The 23,640-nt window shown below is 35.5% G+C and overlaps 1 protein-coding gene across 6 annotated transcripts in view; it reads left to right on the forward strand.

Moving 5' to 3' along the window:
- Positions 1–23,640, forward strand: part of da (transcription factor daughterless) — a 151,761-nt gene that overhangs the window by 122,247 nt on the left and 5,874 nt on the right. For 3 of the 6 annotated variants that reach the window (XM_085943034.1, XM_085943039.1, XM_085943041.1), the window contains 9 exons: positions 5,896–6,136; positions 6,749–6,894; positions 7,795–7,965; positions 8,943–9,095; positions 12,099–12,173; positions 13,249–13,408; positions 13,676–13,780; positions 14,481–14,667; positions 20,949–21,056. In XM_085943034.1, the coding sequence (XP_085799160.1) occupies positions 5,896–6,136; positions 6,749–6,894; positions 7,795–7,965; positions 8,943–9,095; positions 12,099–12,173; positions 13,249–13,408; positions 13,676–13,780; positions 14,481–14,667; positions 20,949–21,056 (1,346 nt within the window). Of the gene's footprint in view, positions 1–5,895; positions 6,137–6,748; positions 6,895–7,794; positions 7,966–8,942; positions 9,096–12,098; positions 12,174–13,248; positions 13,409–13,675; positions 13,781–14,480; positions 14,668–16,430; positions 16,605–20,948; positions 21,057–23,640 lie in introns of all 6 variants that reach the window. The other 3 variants (XM_085943037.1, XM_085943040.1, XM_085943038.1) reach the window with 2 other exon arrangements.

Here is a 23,640-nt window from a genome sequence, read left to right on the forward strand (position 1 = left end):
ATAATGTAAATAAACCATTTTCTGCCGGATTGTTATCTTCGTCGATTAAAAAAAAATACAACGTGGAAACGTCATCTTCGAATGAAGATGCGGCAGTGTATTGTGAGGGTAGAAATAAAGGCAGTGATCAACTTGATGAAGTTGTTTTGCCTGACTCGTCGACCGGCACTGAGTCCTTCGATGTTAGTTCACGGTGTGATGATGAAGTGCCTAAGATCTTCGAGTTTGGATGTGACAGTATACGTGGTGGTAGTGTAGTGAAAAATACTCATCCAGCAACAACAAGGCGGCTGCTATCAAATGCATCAGTAAGTAAAGTAAAAATATTTATCAGTATAATATTAATACTATCGACCGAAGGTATTTGATGTAATTTGAATTTAAATTCTAATGGATTTAAGTTTTGTACTATTCCATTTGAGTCGTTTTTGCGATCCGGGTTTCGCCTTTCGGCATCTTCAGGCACTATGTAGACTCACATTTCGGAGCTGTAATTGTTATTAATTATTTTTATCTTTTCATTATCCATATTTTTGATAAAGTGTCCCCGAACATCATAAGACGAATGGTCCACCTGAATAATAATATAATATATCCGTTATTCAAAAGTATCAATATAAAAGCATCTCAGGGATAGAGAGAGAGAGAGATAGAGAGGTACTTAGATACACATCATATTTTTATAGATAGCTATCTCGTATGTATGCGGAATAATTTATTTTTCGCTCGGTCATCTAGTATACAAAGATCGAACGTTTTGGGAGACCGATGCCCATGTCTTTGCTATTGTCAACCTTGCTGGCATCACGATCGTACACTTCGTGATACTAACATACATTTGTAGGTATCGTTGATAAAAGGTTATTTAAATTTTGATAATCCCGTGGAATGCTTACTCTGGGTGTCATTTATTTTTTCAAAACTACCACCGAAATGCCTGAAATTAACCTTCTTCTGGGACTACATGACTTGAGGATCGTGTCCCGGATGATTTCGTCCGTCCATCATTTGGAGGGAGTAAAAATTCATTTTAAAATTAACTAAACATATTATCAAAGTCCCTAGTTATTCGCTGTCACGGCTTGTTTTTCCTTTCGTTGGGTACCTGCCACGTCTCCACGCCCGTTATACAGGTGTATATCGTGGCGTATCGAACGTTAGGTACATTTCACATGCACATTTTTAACCAGAAGTCGTGTAGACTCACCAAAGCACACTCGGGTGCGTAGCGATCTCGGTTTTGGATAACTGCTTCTATGACATTCCCAAGCATACACAATAATTGTGATGCTACAAATCCAACCGTGCTACGCCCGATTACGACCGGTTGTGGCTTTATAGTTTCAGTTTTAGAGGCATGTTTGTGTTAACCGAAATTTGTAATTTCTCTCGTCAATCTGTATCGCAGTGCCAAGATGTTTATCTTATGAATACATTGTATTACTTAAATCCGAACTCTACCTACATTGCAATAAAGGTGATGACAAATTTTTGTCAGATGCCTATGACCCTTTCTGGAAAAGTAGTACACATTTTCTGTTTAGATATGGTTCGAAATAGTGTAGGTATTCCATAGTGTAATGTGATATATACAAATTTTATTGTATAGGACTTGATCAAGTCACTAATCAAGACCAAGGGGGATGCTATTAAATGAGAAATTTCTTATGTTTGTTTTCCTGTTATATTATGTCAGTATAATTGTGTAATAAAATAAGATGAAAAACTATTCGAACTCGTAAAAACGCATTCGGCCAGTCAAATAAAGTTGCCCGCAGGCAATATTTATTATACTTATTTCTGTGTTACGTCATGTCACATGGTGTATATTTTCCAAAAAAAATAACGAATGCATGAAAATATGTCTACCATTCATGCGTAGTGATAAAGTCCATCCCCCCTGAATTCGTTACACCAGACAGACACCAAATCCATCTGTATGATATTTTCTACACAAATTTTAATTTAAGGCTATAGCACGGTCTAAAACGATCGTGATTACGCGACGCTCAGATTGTGCAAACGACGCGTGACGAACAAAACATAATTTGTCATCAAAATTCAACATGCGTCCATTTAATGTTATGTTTATTATTATTTAAGTAATAATAATAATATATTCATTGACATGTTTTGTTTTACGAGTAAATACGTAACTTTTTTTAGTCATCTTTACACGATTTAAGAATTAATTACTCCGACGCCATCACAAGACAAATTGACGTGCTCACAATTCGACTATCGCTCTCAGATTGGCAACGCATGCAAAATTACTATCGCTGAAAATTATTTGCCGTTTCACTGAAGTATGCATTTAAATCGTATTTAGTATTAGTATCACAAATTGAACGATTTCGTCGACATCGAAGGCGGCCAACAAGGTGGACTATAAAATGTTTTGAAGACGATGCGATGCGATGTCGCGTCCCATTCTCAATTTTTGCTTTCCGCGCGCTGTGTGGTCGTACTACATTGTCGACATGGATGTATGGAGGATATAGGTCGCACGCCGGCGGTCGGCGAGCCGTCGAAATTGTTTTCATTTTGTTTAATTACAAATTTTCAATGATAGAGACATAGGTTTACTATGTATATTTTTTTCTCCTCTATAGCACTGCAATGCCAGTTGATTTATGAATCGGTGGCAGTAACAGTAAAATAATCACAGAAATATCCAGGTTCAGATTAAATCATAATAGGTACTTACATTATGTATTTATGTAAGTATTGTGACCGGAAATCGAAACCCGAAGACCTTGTATGACAATCCAGTAAGTACATTCGTCACTGTTCTGGCAGAAAACACTAATTCGAAAAAATGACATATTGAGTTAGTACCAAAATGTTCCTTATTTCAAACTTTACCGTCTGGAAAGTGGAAACCTTCTTAATAAATAAACAGTCTTTATTTTAAAGTCATCCTTTTTACAATTACTTAATAAACTCACATGATAGATCATTATTTCAAACATTTTAACAATTTCAAAGTCAAATTACTCAAAACTAGTATTCTCCAGTTAGTGTGTTCTGCCAGAACAGAGACGAATTATGTATTGGACTGCAGACTACACGAAAAAGAAGCTGGAAAGAGAAATAATTCAGATTTATTTATTTTTATATTATACTTTTTTTAATAATTCACAAATTACAAATTTAAGACGTTCACAACATGAATAAAAAAATAAACATTATAAAAATCGTAAAAGAGTAAATACGAAAATTATTAATTAAGCTATCATGTTTAAATTAGCTTTTTAGTCATTTCGTATTGCTGATTAATTTGTGGTAAACTTCACAACAACTATCGTATCGTTCGCATCTGCTAAAAAACTGCAAGTATTTCTACACAATTTCAAATTCATTTCAATGTACCTAATAATTTGTTGGATGCGTAGAATTGAAATTTTACGATGTAGTTTTTGATATAACAAACGTTTTTTTGTGTCAACTATGTGTTCAGTTACAGTGTTGCCAACCGTACTATAATTATAGTACAATACTGTAATTTTGAATCCGCAAAAAATGTAAAATACTATAATTTTACGCAAATATCACAAAAATACTATAATTTTGAAGGATTCGAGACGAAAAATGTTCCTGTACTATAGTTTTTTTCTGAAATACTACAATTTTTACCCTTTTGTACTATAATCAACATAGAAAAAGATGGCAACACTGGTTCAGTAATAATAATTGTCTGTAGGAGAAAATAGTGTGGTCTGATTTCAATTATAATATCCAGGCGATTTCATTTCTAAGTGGTTCCAAGTATAGTAGGTATACGATTCCTTACCGTTGTTATTTCTTTGACATATCTTTTAAGAAAAATCCTAATATGACCACTAAATTTTTCAACTAATCATCACCATATCAGTTCCGAATGTAGAACGAATCGAACGAAGTGTCAAATCGAATGTAGGTACGAAAAGTGTCCCGATCAGTTTTGGTTTCACAGAAGTTTCCACTTTGCTTATCCTTTCGGCGAGCACCAATTTTGTTGTTTAAAGTATAATATTATCTATTATAAACTGCGACAAAATTTGATTAAAATTAATTTCGGACATACTTAATAAATTGCACATCAAAAACATAAAAATGTTTAAATAAATATTGTCGAAATGGTTGCCGGCCCCAAGACAGCTATCATATTTCGTGAAAGGGGTCAGTCAGCTTTTGTAAATTTAAATTCGCAACAAAAGCGTTTTTCTGCAAAAATATTTTCGGGGTGGACCGCGGAGAGGGAGGCTTGGGGGATGTTCGGCTAGTCACTGCCGGGGGTAGCGGGTGGGTATATTATGCTTTCGTATTTTTAATATGCGACCCGCGAGAGGCGTTTTTGTTTTACTGCTTTCGTATTACGATTTATAATATAGGTGGGTGAAGTAATGTGCCCCGGTCTCCTCTGTTTTGGTGGATGTGGCAGCAATAAAACTAAACGCATGAGCGGCTAGTCTCTGCAAGAATGCACGGTTTCAAATGTCTCGTAGTCTTTGTTCACCGGATCTTTAGCAGAAAATTTATGTATATTTAAATATATATGTATTTGTTTTCATTTATATTAATTATATTATACACAGCATAACTAAGATAATTGGTATCAAGCAGTCAAGCAACATGATATTATAATAATATGAACTTAAAAGATTGCACACACACATGTTGACAAACAACAAACAACAAACGACAAACAAAAAACGACAAACAAAAAACAGCATGTCAGCTGGAGTCACTCATTAAGTGATTTTGGTCAAATGAACCATCGGGATTGAGTCTTGAAAATGAAAAAGCGTGTAACTAATATAATAAGATTTTTAGACTACATCATCATCTTTCCATCCTTCTCAACCTAGTGGTCCCTTAAAAAAAATCCATTTTCAGCATTCTTCAGCAGTCTCACAGCATGGTATTTCAATGTTGCTTTTGTTGTTCTTGTGTATTGCTAGTAGGGATTCCAATCCCGGGATCTTGAACTATTTTCGATACCTATGAATCCCGGGATTGGTAAACATAATCTCGAAACTTTTGGGATTGAGTTTTTTGTATCAGTTTTTATGGAAAATAAAATTATAACGAAAATATAACAGAAAAAATACTTTTAATAACATACAAATACATTAGAAATAAACTAAGTTTGAATGAAGTTTGATTTATTACCCATGTGTTGCCAATTCATTTTATTTTTTCACATAAATTAATAAAAATGAGAAAGATTGGAAAAACAATGCTTCGCACTTTTAACAAAGTGATTTCACCATGTTTTTTTAATGCATTTGTCATTTTTTTTATTTTAATTGAACTTGTATTTGTTATCTTTTCATAATTAAATAAAACTTTTACTTTCACATTATTATTTATACATATTACAATATTATTTACTCCATTACACCTATGTATTTCCAAGATTGAAAGTACACAATATTCAATAAATGTCTTAAATGGTATAAATTATACTAAATTTATTTTTGACCAAACGTTATTTGTATCTATAGGAATTTTATATCAACTATTGAAGAAAATGCTAATCCTGGGACCAGTCCCGGGATCTTCAAATCGTAATCCCGAAATCCCGGGATCAAGAATTTGGCTCGGGATTGGATTCACTAATTGCTAGTATTTACTCTTATTACCTTGTGCGCAACAGGTAGTGTAAAATTTCACCTGTGCTTTTTCCTTTTCAGTTTTTTTTTTCTCTCATTTTATATTGATATATTGAATGTCGATTTTTTCTCAGTTTTCTTCGAGTTACTTCTTACCGTTACCAACGAGATAGAGTCGCATCAAAACAAATCTCAATCCTTTAATATGCAGAATATATTTTGTGACATGATAATATTATATTATGTTATGATTACAATGTCCAAATGGTTAATTTTGTTTTTTTTTTCAATTTTGCAGTACGGCTCAGACGAATTCGGCCAAGACAGTCCATCCCGCTACTCATCCCCCAAGGGCTCGTCCTCAGCGCCAGTCGGGGGTTCCGGTGGCGCTGGTGTGCCCTACCAGGAGAGCGGGGGAGGTGGGGCGGGCGGCGGATATTACACAGCGGGGGGTGGAGCGCCGGACTGGCCTCCCGCCTACCCTGGTTACCCACCACCCACTTCTTACCTGCAGCATGATACATATGCGATGACGCCAGGTGAGAATGATATTATGTCATCTCTGTATAGTTCTAATTTACAGGAGTTTTTCTATTTATTTGTTTGTGAAGTGTTCACTGTATTATTATTACCATTAATTATTATTAGCTTCGACGCTGATGTACTGTTCATCCATTCTATGTGTCTCACCCAGCATGTGCTCATTTACGTATCGTAAACCTGGACATGAACTAATGGCGGTTTTCCATGAAGCAGATGAGGCGGTTACTTTGTAGAAATTACTGAAATCTCATAAATATGTGTATTTTTCCACAAACTGAACTAAAAACTAACAACACGTCATATTTTTTTAAAATTAAATATAGATATATTGTTTTTAACACTACAACAACAGGACATGAGGCTCAATGACAGTAGTGTAGTGAAACGATTACATAAACATCCAGGCTTTGAGAAAATCATATAAAAATATTACATCACCGCGTCGAACCCAGAGCCCTCGGGTCCAGTACTTTCCAAATATCTTGCAAAGGAGCCTCCACTTACATAAAATTGTACTCATCTATAGAGAAAGTTTTATTCAACATCTTGGATGAAATCAAAGTTTTATATATGATTGTCTTTTCTTATTTGTGTGAATTTTTTTTCAGGCCTGCCGGGTCACGGCATCGCGGAAGCCCTGGGCGGCGACCTTCCCCCACAGCATCCACTTCCCCCCATGTCATCATTCAGAGGAGGAGGACAGCCTTCTCCCGCGCCACCCTCAGATCTGCTAACCAAGGCGTCATTGCAGGCGGTAAGTACACATTATATCCACTAATAATGCAGTATATGTTTCATAACTCCCGGCTGTCTTGCGGCTGCATGCTAAATGACAATCTTGGACCCAATCGGTCCATCAAATTGTCTATCTGAACTAAGCAATGTTACATATCTATTCTTTGTTAACTCATATTTGTTTTTGTGTCTACCACAGAGTAGATTGATAAGATGGAAATGCGAAAGCCAGTCGCCATAGACCAAGACTTTATGACCTAATGACTGTTATAGGCTATAAAAAATACAAAACCCCCTGATTGTCCTCAAATATACCAATATTGAATACACATTTTGTTTACATGACAATCTTAAGGCATATTGTTATCATCATCATTTATGGTACTATAACCTTTGGCGGGTCATGGTCTCCTTAAAAACTTCCTCCATCCTTGACGATCCAGCGCCGACACTCTCCAGTTGCTTTGACCCAACATTCTTAAATCTCCTGTGGCGCAGTCCAGCCATCTCAATTTCGGCCGTCCAGGTCTTCTCTTGCCCTCGGGGGTTGTGTGCATAGCCTGCCTTGCTGGTATATTCGCCGGCATTCAATGTACGTGGCCGATCTAATCCAATCTGCATTTTCATATGCCACGTGATCTTTTCACCCCTATAAAGTATGCACAGCTCCTCATTATACCCTAACCTCCAAATGTCACTTTCTTGAACAGCCCCAAAGATTCTTCTCAAAACTCTCTTCTCAAAGATATCCATATTTCTCTAATCCTGTTTGCTGAGTGCCCAACATTCTGATCCGTATGTTAATACTGTGCGCAGGAGAGTTATATATAAAGGAGGTTGTATATGATAGAGATGGTAAATATAGAAAATAACATATTCTAATAAAATGTAATTCTTAATTCTAAATTCCTAATTCCAGATGTACCCAACGGCAGGCGGTGGCAACAATGGCGAGCACAGCATATCTTCATACGGCTCCAACCCCTCCACCCCCGTTAACAGTCCTCCCCCCCATCCGCTCGCGCATCATTACCTCAAGCACGCCGTGCATTCCATGCCTTCCTCTGCACACCAGGGCGTCAATGGACAGGTACTATTCAGCAATATTTTACTTTTTGATACCTGCATAAGCTAGTGTGCTCGCCTAAATTGGTGACTACCGTGAAATGCATGATGGAAAATAGTTTTTTGAATCTTAATTTTTGTATAATGGATTGAAAGATACAATATTTTTTTCATTAGCTTAGTACTGGAATCATTGGAATGATTTTTTTCGATTGCCAGTGTGTCGCAGCCTGAAAGACCGAAAATGGGACGGGCTTGCGTGATTCTATACCTAATTTAAAATAGAATAATGCATTAATAATTGATGTATTATCGATATAATTATTTATGAAGTGAATCAAAAAGCAAAATAGGTAAATATTATTACAATATTATTACAATATAGTATGTATAAAAAAGCCATAAGATTGTTGTTTTTATTTCTTCGATATTTCAATGCAAACTTTTGGTATTTTGTTTGCGATGTGTTATAAAATAACCACTGAAGATTGCAGGGAACTCAGAAATAATGGGAACTGAAATATATAACGGGTAAGGCGAAGCAGGTAACCGACTCGAGTAAGGAAGAATCCGGGTTAAACCTACACACGTGTTAAGAATACGTTTTACGTCGACTACTAAAAACTGCTCTCGGTTTATGCATTTACGCTCATTTAATGTTGGTGTATTACACACACTATTGCACGTGCATAATGCGTGCTTCATTTTCGTAGGACACTCACACATTCAAAACCCTGCATCAAGATGCGGCGTATTGAATATAGCCAATCGGTATTCTATTTATTATCTGTTCTGTGGAAGATTGGATAACTAAACCAGTATATATATTTAAAAATACTATATATTCACATAAACATACTATTATGTCTTTTGATAGAATCATATTTTGTTTTACGATAATAAGTTGCGATTTCACTAAGTAATAAAAAGGTCTTATTAAATTCATAAATGTTAATGAGTGTGTCAAAGACAGTGTTTTATTGAATGTGTATCCATTTCCAGTCGCAACAATGGGTAGTGGGCGGCGGTCTCACGTCTCCCTCTCCTGCTGCGCCCGCGGGCCCCCCTCACCTCTCAAATGGATTACTATTGTCGGGGAATGGCACCCCGCCGCACTTTCCACCCCCGCCCAACTCTGCCGGACCACATTTAATGGTGAGATAATTGATATCGGAGACATCTTTCATTGTTGACCCATAACTTTTTAAAAACAGAGTTTGATTATAATATTTTATTCATCGCTTTTCTGCGTTCAGTCTCATAGTACAGTACATCGGTTATGTTCTACTGTTAAAATTAATATTGTATCACTTTTATTAAATTTGTATTAAATGAATCTGCAAAGATTGTGCTATAGTTCAGAAACATAGACATTAACTGTTGATGATTGCCAAATCTTGCGAAAGGCCTTCGGCCCCATCTACCTGGATGGTATCTGTGGCGACGCTGCTACGCCACATTTATCAAAACTCAACACCTGTGATTGACCGGCCACGTGACACATATAAATCGAGGGCTTAGTGTCAAACAACACTATCTACAAAAGTGCAACTTTACAGGAAAGCCAAAAATCGTTATTTTAGATTCTTGTAACTCAACAAGGGAAATGTTTATTTAAAACCTAGTGTTAATATTTTATAATTTATTGTGTATTGTACATTTATCTTGCTCATGATGATGTTAAAATTTATAGGGATAGTTTTAAAAAAATATGAAAACAAGGGTAACTTATGTAGTTAGCGTTAAACTTTACTGACGATTTAATAAGAAATTAGAAAAGATTGACATAACATTGTTTGACTATCATGTAGCCGTATATGTAAAATAACGTTATCTCAAATAAAAAAAAACACTTTTTTGTAGATAACGTTGTCTGACTTTAAGCACTCGAAATATACCTACACCAACAAAGCGGTTCACGTTTAGTGGAACAAAAGGAAATCAATGTGTGGGAAAATGACGACTTCAGTGGCGATCGCTTTCACAGAAAGTCTGCTTGGGGCGGCCAAGGTCCACCCCGGATAATCGATTTCCAGATTAATCACAGACACCAGTGAAAATTAAACTTCGCAATTATCATGGTATTCTTATATAATTTCACTAAAAGTGTTGTAGACTACTGTCCGACAAGAAGATCTAGACAATAACCGGAAGTCGCTGGAGTCGAAGTGCAGTTAAAAGTAGGAAGGGTTTTTTAGTTCATAGTTTTACCACGTGGACAACTCGTCGATAACCGGAAGTCGTTGCAGTCGAAGTGCGGTTAAGAGTAGGAGGGGCTTATTTGTTTGCAGTTTTAACACGTTGACAAGAAGATCTTGTTCAACAGTGCAATGTGTCATTTGTGGAAATATAATAATAACAGTGGATCACAATCACTTCTCAACAAAAGAATAATTACAGTGAACACAAAAAATCCGAAAATGATGTTTATGGTTCAGGGTTTCTTCCCTTTTTTTTTTTTTTGTAATGTCATTTATTTGCTGTGACGAGCTCTTACTCAGTAGTTTGCTACATTTCAACTGGAGAGTAGTTTATTTTTATCATCATATTGGCGTTTACCATCCCATGTGAATATTGACTGCCTACACAGGATATCGTCCACCAGATTAGCATGAGCACAGGGATTCTGAAAAGTCAACCTGTACTGTCACTTTGCATCTAGCGTTAGACATGGATACTTTGACCATTTTATTATTTCGCTAGGTACCTAGCAATGTTTATTTTGCGGTAATAAATCGTATGGTATGAAGTATATGAGATTGAATCAGAAAAGTGATGTTTTTCCCCCTTTTATTTTGAGTATTGTTCGACTTTTTTCTCAATGTTGTCTTTGGTTTGTGTTACCGTTATAGTGCTTCGATTTTTGTTTATTTACTTTTTAAATTCACCCCCTCTAAATATAATTTTTAAATATTATTAGCTGCGATGAACACAAACTGAATCTCGTAAGCCAAGGCAAATTTCCAACGTAACCTCAATTCGACAAGATCTGATCGAAGGCGATTTGCGATTAATTTTGTATGAAAAGTCAATTCAACCAGGCTTGCGAAACTCGGGTTAGGTGGTCATTGTGGTATATTAAAATTGCTTTATAATAATTGCTTTTAAAATAAATTTAAATATGTAGTGTTTTGGTTACATTTTAAAACATAGTTAGGATTTATGAACTATTATAAAATATTGAATTCATCAATTTATTTAACCTTTGTAGAAGTTAAGATTATTTCATTAAATTTAATGATTATATTAATTTAATTGCATGTAAGTAAGTAGATAAAAACTAGATGACACATTTTTTTAGAAGTACATTGATCCCGTTTTAAATTTTTATTTATCTGATGGTGTAATCCTCATCACCATTATGGAATGTCATCAGGCTAGTAACGATATTGCTTGCTTCACCCATAAATTTGATTAGTTTTATTTTTAAATTAATATGATTTTGTGTATTTTCATTTCCCCCATTATTGCTAATTTAATATTTTTCTAATAGGTATGTAGTGTTTATTTAACAATAGGACAACGTTGATATGAATTTATATTGACGATCTTTGAAGATGTTTTTATTAGAGTTATTAATATTTGGTTTTAGTAATTTTTAATCTAAGTTATTTTAATTAAATAAATTATTGAAAATGTGTTTGAAAATTTTGTGACGTATTCATTTTATTTAACACTCATTGATCAAATTATGTAGATGTCTATTTTTCAAATATCTACGATTCAACTTTTGTGTGTGTTTAGTTGAAAAAGTCAGTTTCTTTTTTCCATCGTATTGTATTTTAAAATAAAAACAATATGCTAACCCCTATTAGTCGATCAATCCTTCGTTGCAATAAATATAAGGACATATCCTATCAGTTTCTGTAAGCTGTCATGATTTAAAACATTTTGTACATACATAATATACTTACTTTTGACCGGTTCTGAAAGTTATAAATAAGAAATTATGTTAAATATATATGTATTTTTATCATTACATTTTGACCAGATATATGAATGGCCCAAATCAATGTTTTGATAATAAAATGTTAATATTGTCAGAAAATTTCGTCAATATTAAAACATATTATTTTTCGTTAACAATTATTTTTATCCATTTTTTGTTTTGTTGTTTTCTGCATGGTTTTGTTTTATTTTGTTTTTGTTTTGGAGCAGTCTTCGGCGCCGCCCGAGCAACAAAGCCTCGATGATGCCATCGGCTTCCTCAGGGACCACTCTGAAGTTATCAACGTGAGTAAATGTCAAAAGTTCACACAGTAATAATACGATTCTAAGTCTCCCGCATTTAATACATGTAGGAGTATTTGCAATCAAAGAGATGATTATATTTGTGACTAGAAAAATTAATATTCTGTACAGGAGAATTTTTTTTTAACCCGGTTGGGTTGCATATACAAATTAATCTTAACTGCAACATAGCCATAAATCAAAAATACCAACAATGTTGCAACCATAGAGGTATTGCATAAAAAGAGGGGCAAGGAATCGGCTTTCTCATACAACTGAATGAAGCATGCCAACAATAGCAGACAACTTACGAGAAATAGTGAGGCGATAAAAAAAATGCTGGGCATCACAGAGGCCTTTTGACCGTCATTATGACGTACCCATATACGTGAAAGTTTTGCCGCAACTTGATTACCAGCCTGCCTCACCATACTTTTATAGGAACATGCCCGCTTCACCATACTTTCATATAACCTGCCGTCGCTCGGTTGCAACTGTTCCGCGAACACAGCCATGACGGTGACGCGACAGTGACATCACGTGGCTACTCAAAACCACGGTATTTCTATGTATTTTGAGCGAAAACAAATGAACAAACATTTACTGTGTTCGAGATGTGTCCCGCTTCGAGTGAAATTTGTTGCATGCAACAGCTTATATTATAGTATCGCATTCACTGTGTGCGACGGTTCTTTGTTTTCTGAATATGATGAAAATTACTGCAACTTGTCGAAGCTGAAACGGGTTTGTATATGCGACCAGGCTAACATCTTTGATTGCAACAGTGTGAAGATATTTCACAATATCTATCAATGTCCACTTACTTTCACCAAACTTTATCGCAATTTTGATCAATGGACCTTTTGTCCATTCTTATGGTTTTTCAGTGTCCCTCGTATAATAGTGTGTGTATATAAATTTTACAAATCGTATTGATTGACATAATAATATATTCCGCTTTCCCGTTTTTGATAATTCAACCTATCAAGATTGTTTGTTTCCATCCATATGTATTTGGACGCATATTAAATTATATGTATTCTGTGTGTGCAGTTTTTGATGTTTGATGTTGTTATAGGGCACACGCATGGAAGAACGTCTGGATGACGCAATAAACGTGTTGAGAAATCACGCGGAATCCCAGCTGGGCATTTCGGCACTCCTCGGAGGTGAATACCCTGGGGATCATTTAGGCGGAGGACCACACCTTTTACATCTACCCCCACAGTCTACCGCCGGTAAATAATCCGTTATTTTTGAAAGTATGTTCAGTTTTCAAGAGTTACGTGAGCAATCGTGTACTATGTTCTTCATCATCTTGTTGGTCTTCAGTCGATGATTATTGGAAGCCATTACATACTACATTATAATAATTGATAAGATATTTCATCGTACAAGATAGATTGATGATTTTTTTTGTTGTTTTTGTATTAGGTAATGTTCTCTTCGTATGATGTATCCGAGATTGCATTAGTTTGGTATATAAATTTATTTTTATTTGTTAGGTCGGCAACACCAAGGTCCAGTCCACTCGCCACACCATTTACTTTTGCAGCAGTCAATCATCGACATCCCCGCCAAGATTGAGAGAATCCACACGGCCAACCCCAGTGAGTGCCTGTCACATTTTATTCTTTTTTTTTAAAATGGTTGGTAAGTAATATAAGATGGCATCTTGAAAAGCTGCTATTTATAATGTATTTGGCATAGCAGTCGATGGCAGTCGGCATGACCTGAGCTGGATTCAAAAAGATTCGCAAGCACGGAATATGGAAAAAGAAATATTTAGCCTGGTGTATATTGCTTTTTCGGAACTATCACCCAGTTTACTAATTTCATCTTTTTGTACCTTCCCCTATCAGAGGTTGGCTACCGTTATACCTTGTCATCAGCTACTTGGAACAGTTCGGTGGAGTCACATTTGTACCAATCACTGAAATTTTTAAGCCATTAAATGTAGTGTTTTTCTCAAGTACATAATATACCATTGTACTGTCATGATGGGACTGACATACTGTGGTTTTATAAATTTGATGCAATGCAGAATTTAATTGATTTACTAATGAAGTGATCTATCTATATGCCTATACAAATATTGACACCTGCAGTGGAGTCTTCCTCTGAAGTTGTAGGTTCGAATACTGTATTTAAAAATTTGCTCTTTAAATTGTGTAAATGATTAAGTGTAAGTGTAAATAACTAAAATGTACGCAAATGTTTTGCTTTGGAGCGAAAGATGGTAGTTTACCTGAATATTAAAATGTAAATATTTGATGGCTATCAAAATTTAAAATGTCTGCGATTCAACAGAAAAACGCAGTAAGGAGCCGCCGGATACGGACAAGCAGTCCGTTGGTGCGGTGGTGGGTGTACAGGGTGTACAACAGTTGAGCGGCGAGGGTCAGGCGCCTCCCGCACCCTCCTCCTCCTCATCCGCGGCCAGCGGAGGTCCCCCTTCCAGGTCGCAGCCCCCTCCCTCCAAAAGGGCACGAAGATAGTGAGTACTCGTTGATTTTATACAGATTCATTCATTTTTTTCAAATGCCAGACATTACTTGGAAAAACCTCAGAAACAGTAAAACCGTGGATTGCGAGCATATTTCGTTTTGGATACGTGTTTGTAATCCACTCAAATCAAATTTTCATCCGTCGCACTGCCTTACTCGAGTGGTGCTCTTCTACTAAATTTTGTTTGTATTATGAAACACTCGTACATCAAGTTACTCGCAATCCAAGGTTTTACTGTATTAGAAATCTTTGGCCAAACACATGTCTTTCACTTGCTGACACTAATCTACAGGTATAATTTTACTCTATCTGAGATGTTTTCTGAAGAAAAAAAAAATATTTGATTTATCTGTAAATTCTTGTTGATTTATCACTTTCAAATAGGATGTATAAAAAAAACAAGAGACTTCATAGCAATTAGAATATTTCAAGTCTGACACTAGGGATAGTATCTGCATTAATTATATTTCTATTATGGTCAAAGAAACACATTTTAGATAGGTAATATAGTATATAGTTACCATGGCGTGAAATTCATGTGTCACTCGGTATATTTCTTTTGATTCAAGGCATGACGTCAATGAGTTGAACGAATTCGTTATCAATAATCCTCGTTATAGGAAGTCGGTTTACTGTATTGGTCTTGCAACAGAGATTGTGATCTACTATTCTTGCATTGTCGGTGATAGATGTCAATTGTTTTTGACAAGGAAACCTGTTTAGAAACATCATGCTATATCTTCTGAATAATTTTCATTTTCTGAATTATTGTCATTGGTCTATGAAAACCAGCTATGTTTATTTTGTGAAACTACGGAGAAGCAAAAAACATCTTGAATTTTTATTACTACGTATGCTCTACAACATGGAAACATATCGTCACTGTACAGGCCAATTGGCGTAACCCTCGAAAATATCAAATTGAGGAAGTGAAAAAAACTGTGGGCATTGAATTAACTTACTATATTATATAATATTTATATATTATTTTATTACAAATTGAGAATTTTCTTTTACTGACACACCAGTGGCTTGCGTTTAGAGGGTTTACAGCATTTGGCTGGAATAATTTTTGTGAAGTGGCTTTGAATTATTTTGATATGAAATATTTTTTTGGGTTTTTTTGATACTTGGCCAATTTGCGTAAGAGCCCATACGCACTTGCGGCAGGCCGCATCGCGGCTAGTCGCAGCGGCCTGCCACCTATCATTTTTTGTATGCAAATTGCCTACATCATACGCAATATTTGTTAATTTGCATATAAAAAACGATAGGCGGCTAGCCGCGATGCGGCCTGCCGCAAGTGCGTATGGGCTCTAAGTGTATGCAACAAGTCCATTGCCATCAAAATGTCACATAGGTGAAAACGTGAGAGTTACGCCAATTGGCCTGTACAGCTACGATATATTCTGTAATAATAATGGAGTGGCAGCAAAGAACTAGGGACCAAAAGGAGTGGGGAGAGTTCGAGGAGGCCTTCATCTAGCAGTGGATTGACCCTGACTGATGATGAATAATAATATATTTCCATGTTCTATGACATAGTCATTAATATTCGGAATGTTTTTTGTCTGTCAAGTAATAAGTTTTGTAAAAAACATAGTTTTGCAGGTGCAATGCTAATCTTTGTCGTTCAAAATTTTTCGAGTTATGATAGACTATGGCAAATATAACACTTAATTTTTTGAGTCAAATAGTATTGTCGAGGGTGTATCAAAGAGTGCGGTCGTGTAAATTGAATGGCAAATTTAGCGGCGGTGCGGGCGGAAGCAGTGGCGGGAGCAACAATGAGACGAGTGCGGGGGGCTCCGGGGCAGGGGGCGGGGGCGGGCCCTCGTGGGCGTCGGATGATGGCGAGACGGGCGACCCCAAGGAGCGCGAAGCGAGAGACTCCACGCGCCGGCACTCCAACAACGTCCGCGAGAGGTGAATATTTGATGGCCATCATTCGTTTGTGACATGATTGTTTTGCTCGTTACCGTTCATCATTTTCCTGTCCCCTTTCCGCCCGTAAGTACCTGATCCTCATTGAATACCCAACATTGTTACCGAGTATCCGAGTTTTGTTTGTGCTATAGACAGAAACTTCCATAGTAATTCTAGTTATTGATCATACTTCGAATGCAATATGGTAGACTGTTTGTAGAAAATGATGATTGTTTCATATTGAAATAAATGGTAATAATTTGAATGAAATATGCTATCGAAAATCTTCATTTATTGCGAACAGGTTAGTGTATAACATTCGAAGATAATCAATAACTAGCTCTACCATCGTAAATCACAATTCAGTGTCAAGGCTTGAATATAGTCGGCCTTGGTCACATTGGATTGTGTATTGTAATCGAAGTTAATCCTCAGAATATACTTCCTCAATTCGAATGACGATTATTTTTTTGTTGAGTCCTTATCGGTTGTATTGTTATTGCCAGATTTATTATTCCTCAAACCCCACCATCTCACATCCTATCAGACTACTTGAAAATAATATTTGTACCGTGGCTTTATAAATTTCTGTTTACTGCGATTAATGAGAAAGTATTATTATATTTATATGGAACGTCTGTAGTTTGAAAATTTCTCCTTAAACCATCCCTTTTGTTACCTTTTTGATTTGATGTTAAATAATAATTTTTTTGTTATTAATTAATACCTAAAATAATGAAATTACTATTGTAGTTAGTTATAATGTGAATGGCTCTTTATCCTGTCCACCATCTTCTTTTCCTTATTCTCTTTACACACACACGATATACATAACATGTTACACACCTGCACAAAACATGATATGTGTATACGTAATATTATTTACGAGAACTAAGTATGTTAAAAGTTTTTTACAAATATTTTTTTATACTTGGGTGTTTTGTTTTAGAGATATCTTCATATAGGGGTTGTGCATATAAGACATATAGGGGGTTTAATACAATATGATGATTTGTGATGAAGGGGTGGGATAGGGAGGGGGATGGGAGTTGTAGAAAATGTGGCCTCACATAATCAAAATTCTATTAGTAATAACTGTAATTATTGATTATTTTCAATAAACGGCGCAGGGGGGTTAAAAATGTGAGATTTAGGGTCAATGCACGCTGGAAGCGGCGAAAGAGCACCACACACCACCTACGCCACGTGCGCTGCATCCAGTGTGCTTTGGCCCTTAGACTGACAATCGACCTGTAAAATTTATTATGTGTATAAATGATAATGAAAAATATCATATTTTTGATTTTATGTGTAAGGAAGAAACTGATCTAAACAAAAATATTATTAAATATAAATATTATTAGCTCAATGAAAAATCTCATAATTTTTAAAAATTTAGTTTGGGTGCAATTAAAAGATAGGATAAGATTAAGAAATTTGTGTCGGTGGTAAATGGATATTATTGTTTGGATTTGGAAATAGAAGTGTCAGATAAAGTGTACGAGGGTGGGTCAATAATTCCTTAGAAAAAAGCATTAAAACAGTTTTTATTTTTGTATTTTTTTTTTATTTCTCAACATAATCTCCTTGGAGCTCAATACACTTGGTTAGACGTTTCTCAATTTTTTTTAAACCGTCAGAAAAATAAGTTTTCGGAAGGTCCTCAAAATAAGCATTTGTCCGATCGATGACTTCTTCATTTGAAAAAAAACCTTGTCCACTTAGCCATTTTTTTAAGTTTGGGAAAAGGAAAAAGTCACTGGGGGCTAAATCTGGCGAATACGGTGGGTGGTCGACCAATTCGAACTTCAATTCTTCAATTTTAGCCATTGATCGTAAACATGTGTGAACACGGGCATTGTCCTGATGAAAGAGGATTTTTTTCCTGTTTAAATGAGGCCGTTTTTCTTCAATTTCGTTTTTTAGCTGGTCCAATAAAAATGCATAATAATCCCCTGTTATTGTTTTTCCTTTTTCCAAATAGTCAACGAAAATAATTCCACGTGCATCCCAAAATACAGTAGCCATAACCTTACCAGCTGATTTTACGGTTTTCGCCTTCTTTGGACATGGTTTGTCTTCGCAATCCACTGCTTTGACTGTTCTTTCGTCTCGGGAGTATAGTGGTGTATCCATGTTTCATCTACAGTCACAAAGCGACGAAAAAATTCATCCGGATTGCGTTGCATGAGCGACAACAGGGCTTTAGAGGCCACCACCCTATTGCGTTTATTGTCGACTGTGAGCAAACGCGGCACCCATCTTGCAGAATTTTTTTTCATGCCCAATTTGTCATGTAAAATAGAAATGACGCTACCTTTTGAGATCCCTGTAACCTCAATTATCTCACTCAACTTTAATCTTCGGTCACTTAACACCATATCGTGGATTTTATTGATCATTTCTGGTGTAGTCACCTCTACAGGACGTCCTGAGCGTGGTTCATCCTTTGTTGATGTACGACCACGTTTAAATTTATTCAACCAGTTATAAATAGTTGCAAGTGAAGGAGCAGATATGCCGTGAACTAAATCCAACTCATTTTTTATTTCCTTTGCTGTTAACCCTTTTATATTAAAATGTTTAATAACAGCTCTAAACTCAATTTTCTCCATTTTTGTAAACAAGCAAATTTTTTTTTTAAATGTACGAAAATAAAAAACAACAACCCGACCAATCTGATTGAAACTTCGCAGCATACTGAATCGGTAGTGCCGCTGCATGAAAACAAACCGCTTACAGTACTAGTCGCACCACCTGTTGGCTTTTCTAAGGACTTATTGACCCACCCTCGTAGTATAACAATTTACTTCACTTCTCGTTAATAGTATTTATAATGCACACAATCAATATCGATACACATCCATACATATTTTATTTTATAACACAATTACACGCGCACATATAAAGTATATTAACAAAAGATATAGGCATATTTACCTCTCTCTGGATGTGTTGGAATACCGGATGCGTGGTAAGTTTAATTTCATATTAAAATAATGCAATTCCTTGTCGAATGATGAAGAATTCTCGATGTAACATGCGTGCGATACATGGAGCCGAACGAAGAAAACTCCTGGAGGCGACCGCCTACAGATGATGATTGTTGCGACTCTGAAATTTAAATCTATAATAGAGTCGTCGAGTTGTCCATTCTTATGCCGTCAACATGTTTTTCATTCATGAGGAAATCTTGCGTTTTAATGATCAATTCTATTTTCCATAATATACCAGAGGATGAACAGATATGGATGACAGGTTATGGTTGCAGAATTGTTGAATATTCTAGATTTTATAGAAATCCTTAGGACCAAATGCATAGTTATACTTAGGTGGTTAAGTGAGCTTAAATATTCCTTATCCATACGTCTCGTGGACATCGATCGAAGTGAGAAAAATTAGTGACATGTTAATTATTATTAGAATGTCTTAGTTGGGACTACATTTACATCTCTGCATTTGACCATTAGGTTCTTAGCAGTATTCAAAGACTAGGTGAAATGGCCCATAGGTATATAATGTCTAAAACAAGATTATTTCATGTATTTATCATGAACTTACAAATGGAGAATCTGTTTGTTTTATTCAGTTCATTTCGCACCTATCCCAAGTGTCAGATTGCTTTTGTTCAGCCCTAAGTGATGGAGCACACTGCAAGAGGGCGGGCATGCATGGGTACGCATCGTGTATCTACTCGCAGTGTGCTTTGGCCCTTACGATTAATGAAACCTATCTCAATTATTAGCGATTTTGAGATACCCACACGTATCTCAAAATCGCTGTACATAAAATAACAGTGACAAAAAACATTTTCTTGTTAGTGTCAGTGGAATATAAATTTACTTGTGTTTGGTGTCTTCTGTAAAGTAGCGAAAAATGAGATACATTAATTCAAGCAGGTTATTTAGTATTTTATTATTACTGCACATTAAATGTGACAAAAAAAACATAAATCGTAAATAACGCAATAGGTACAAAATGTTGGTAATTCAAAACTTGAAAAGTAAATTTTGATCTTTGATAATTTAATATAACTCAGTCAGTTAGGGCACATTTGATTAGAGCTAAATTATAGGAATCATCAATAAAATCTTAATGGTCAGGAGACAGTACTTTGTGTGAATATTAATGTTTTAAATGAGTTTGTTGAGTTGCTCCCAGTCAATGATGTGGCACAGAGGAGACAGGTTTTATTTTGCCTTCGTGATCATTAAAGCCCAAATGCGGTCATTGTTAAGTTTCCATGTCAACATGGTTAGGATAGATAGGCTGCATAGGTTTATAATATAAGTGAAAAGGGGCATATCGCTCCGTGATCTTGCTATATGGCTGATATGTGAAAAGTGGTGCCGACAGTTGTTCGAGTGCTGACGAAGGAGAGGACGGCGGCGACCCTCGGAATAAGGCCGTGCGGGAGACGGAGAGGCGGCAAGCCAACAACATCCGAGAGAGGTGAATAACCTATTTCAATATTGTAATCTCATATGTATTTATTATATCGGACACAAACACTGCACTATTATTTTTTTTATATTCAATTTTACATTATTTTACACTATTGAGAGAATTCCTTTTTCAAATTCCTACTCATGAATATTGTCTTTAAAAATCTTTAATTAGCCTACAATGCGACTTCTATATTGTGGCTGACAAGTCATCGGTGTCATTTTAGTAATTAAAAATCCCCCCCTTTCACTTGCATTTCTGTTCTACCCACTTCTTATAGATCCCCCCTCTATTTCATGTTTGTCTTTATGCCCTCGCTTCCAACTTTCACACTAATTACAGTGCTATTGACACGTCAGCCAGAATATAGAAATCACACTGTACCATCTTTTTTATCATTTTTGTAAAACTCATAATATTATATCGAGATTGCTAAGGGCGGGCATAAGTGATAAATTGCAAGTTAACAGGAGAGCGTTCTACCAAAAAACTGTCATAAGTTCGTCACGGTATAACTCCTACTGGCTGATTCACCTTTGGAACACATCCTTTTGACTCAGCAACCTCGATATTCAAGACCGGGGCACATCTGGGTGATTTAAGTTTTTACATGTCTTGAAATTTAATAGAAAAACACTATTTAAGCTGATTTTGTTCGACTACTGTACCTAATCAAAGATTTGTATTTGAATTACACATATATTTTGTCTTAAAAACAGTTTTATAACTAATCCAACAGTGTATGTACATATATATATCATTTTTCATACTTGTAAAAGCAAATATCACCTCCTTTGGGTACATTTTCCACTACATTCCCTGTAATAAATTAATATGTATTTATAATAATTAAGACTTAACTGTGTTTAATTGCTAATTATAACCTATATTGAATTATTATTCATCATGCATGCGAGTAAAATTTTGTTCAAACATACTAATGCCAACATATCTGCTTTGAATGGTTAGATTAGGCTTTTTTTTACCCAATTAGGCTGGGAAAATGTATTTGTAATTCGAATTCAATAAGTTTTAATTCATAATTTTTGGTTTTTCTACAAAATTTTACCTTTTTCGGACATTGTATTACTTAATAGTTCAATACAGACGAGTTTACCATGAATATCGCAGTATTGATGTAAATCCACTTTGAATTTAAACTAAAATTATTTCTGTTTAAACCGCGTTATGTTGCACATTTATAGATCCAATCAACCTGCTAGTAAAGTCTTCATAAGATTTTTTTTAAAGTCTAATAACTGATCTCAGTTGGTCAAAATGTTTGATTCATAAATGTGTAATGCCATCCAATTATTCAAAATGTTGACATAAAATAGTGTCTTTGAACATGTATACCTTTAACCACACATTATGTTGCCAGATCTAATGATTTTTATCTATGTACTAGGTAATTATTTTTATAATGTCGTAGTTTGTGTGTTCATGTTTCGTAGAAGGTGTATAATGGTGCTTTGTTATTTTATAACCTTATATAATTATTATTGGCTGATTTTGAATGCATGAAACAATGACATTAATATGGACGAAGCATCTGGAAAATAAAATGACACTCACTTTGTGTCGGGTCTGCCGGATGGCGAAATTCATATTTTAATATCGGTATCCTACGCTCAAATGAACATTCTGCTTGCAAGCGGTCTGGCGACACCGCTGGGTCTGCCCATACAAAATTTCTGACTGTCAGGTTTCGACTCCACCGTTATTATTGTGTTACAAAATGCCAATGTGCCTAGTTAAAAATTGTAAAAAAAATCTACTAAACACTCCAAGAAAGATGGGATATCACTTTTCATGTGTTAGTATTATTTATTATTGATAAAATGCCATTTTAAGATATTGATGAATGTTTATTCAATGCAATTGAATGACAGAAACCATTGGACAGACGCCTGTGATGCGCTGGGCTCACTTGCGTCTATTCTCCGAGAAGTCGTAAGTAACCGAGAACTGTTTCTAACGTAATGACACTAATACGCCATTACAATAAAGGTTATATTACTATAAATTCTTGAAGCTTGTATCGCATAATGGAAATGGATACGTCTATGGTCACGTGTCGTCTACCTATAGATCTGTGAATGACTTTCATGTACAATTTCTCGTGTGCGCCGATATGAAGTGAGTTGTCCATTTAATATGCCATTGGCATGAAATCAAATCACTTTTTGCTTGGGTCATGTCTTTCCTCGCAAAGTTTTCAAGTTTTATTATTGGTTCATAGTGTTATTTAGCCAACGTTTTGCAGTATCAATCTTAAGCATACTTCATAGTGATATAGGGGTGTTTTAAATTTGCTTTTCACACCCCTCGTCCAATATTGTACATCTGTTAATACTTCAATATTTGGAAGATTTATAGGTGTGCGAAGGTAGCATAGATTAATAATAAACATAATGCTCAAAACTTAATCGTTGTTTACAATTTTCTTTGATAAGTCATAGCGCTTCAGTATATACGATAATTATAACCTGACTATAATGTTAGCTTAAATTATACATAATTTTCAATATTTTTAGAATAGGGTGAGTAGAATTATACAAATGGGTGACTCGAAAAGTAGTTGATAGTC

The sequence above is a fragment of the Rhyacophila brunnea genome, unplaced genomic scaffold (genome assembly GCF_057557595.1).
Source record: "Rhyacophila brunnea isolate RB1 unplaced genomic scaffold, BYU_Rbru_1.0 scaffold_15, whole genome shotgun sequence".
Taxonomy (NCBI): domain Eukaryota; kingdom Metazoa; phylum Arthropoda; class Insecta; order Trichoptera; family Rhyacophilidae; genus Rhyacophila; species Rhyacophila brunnea.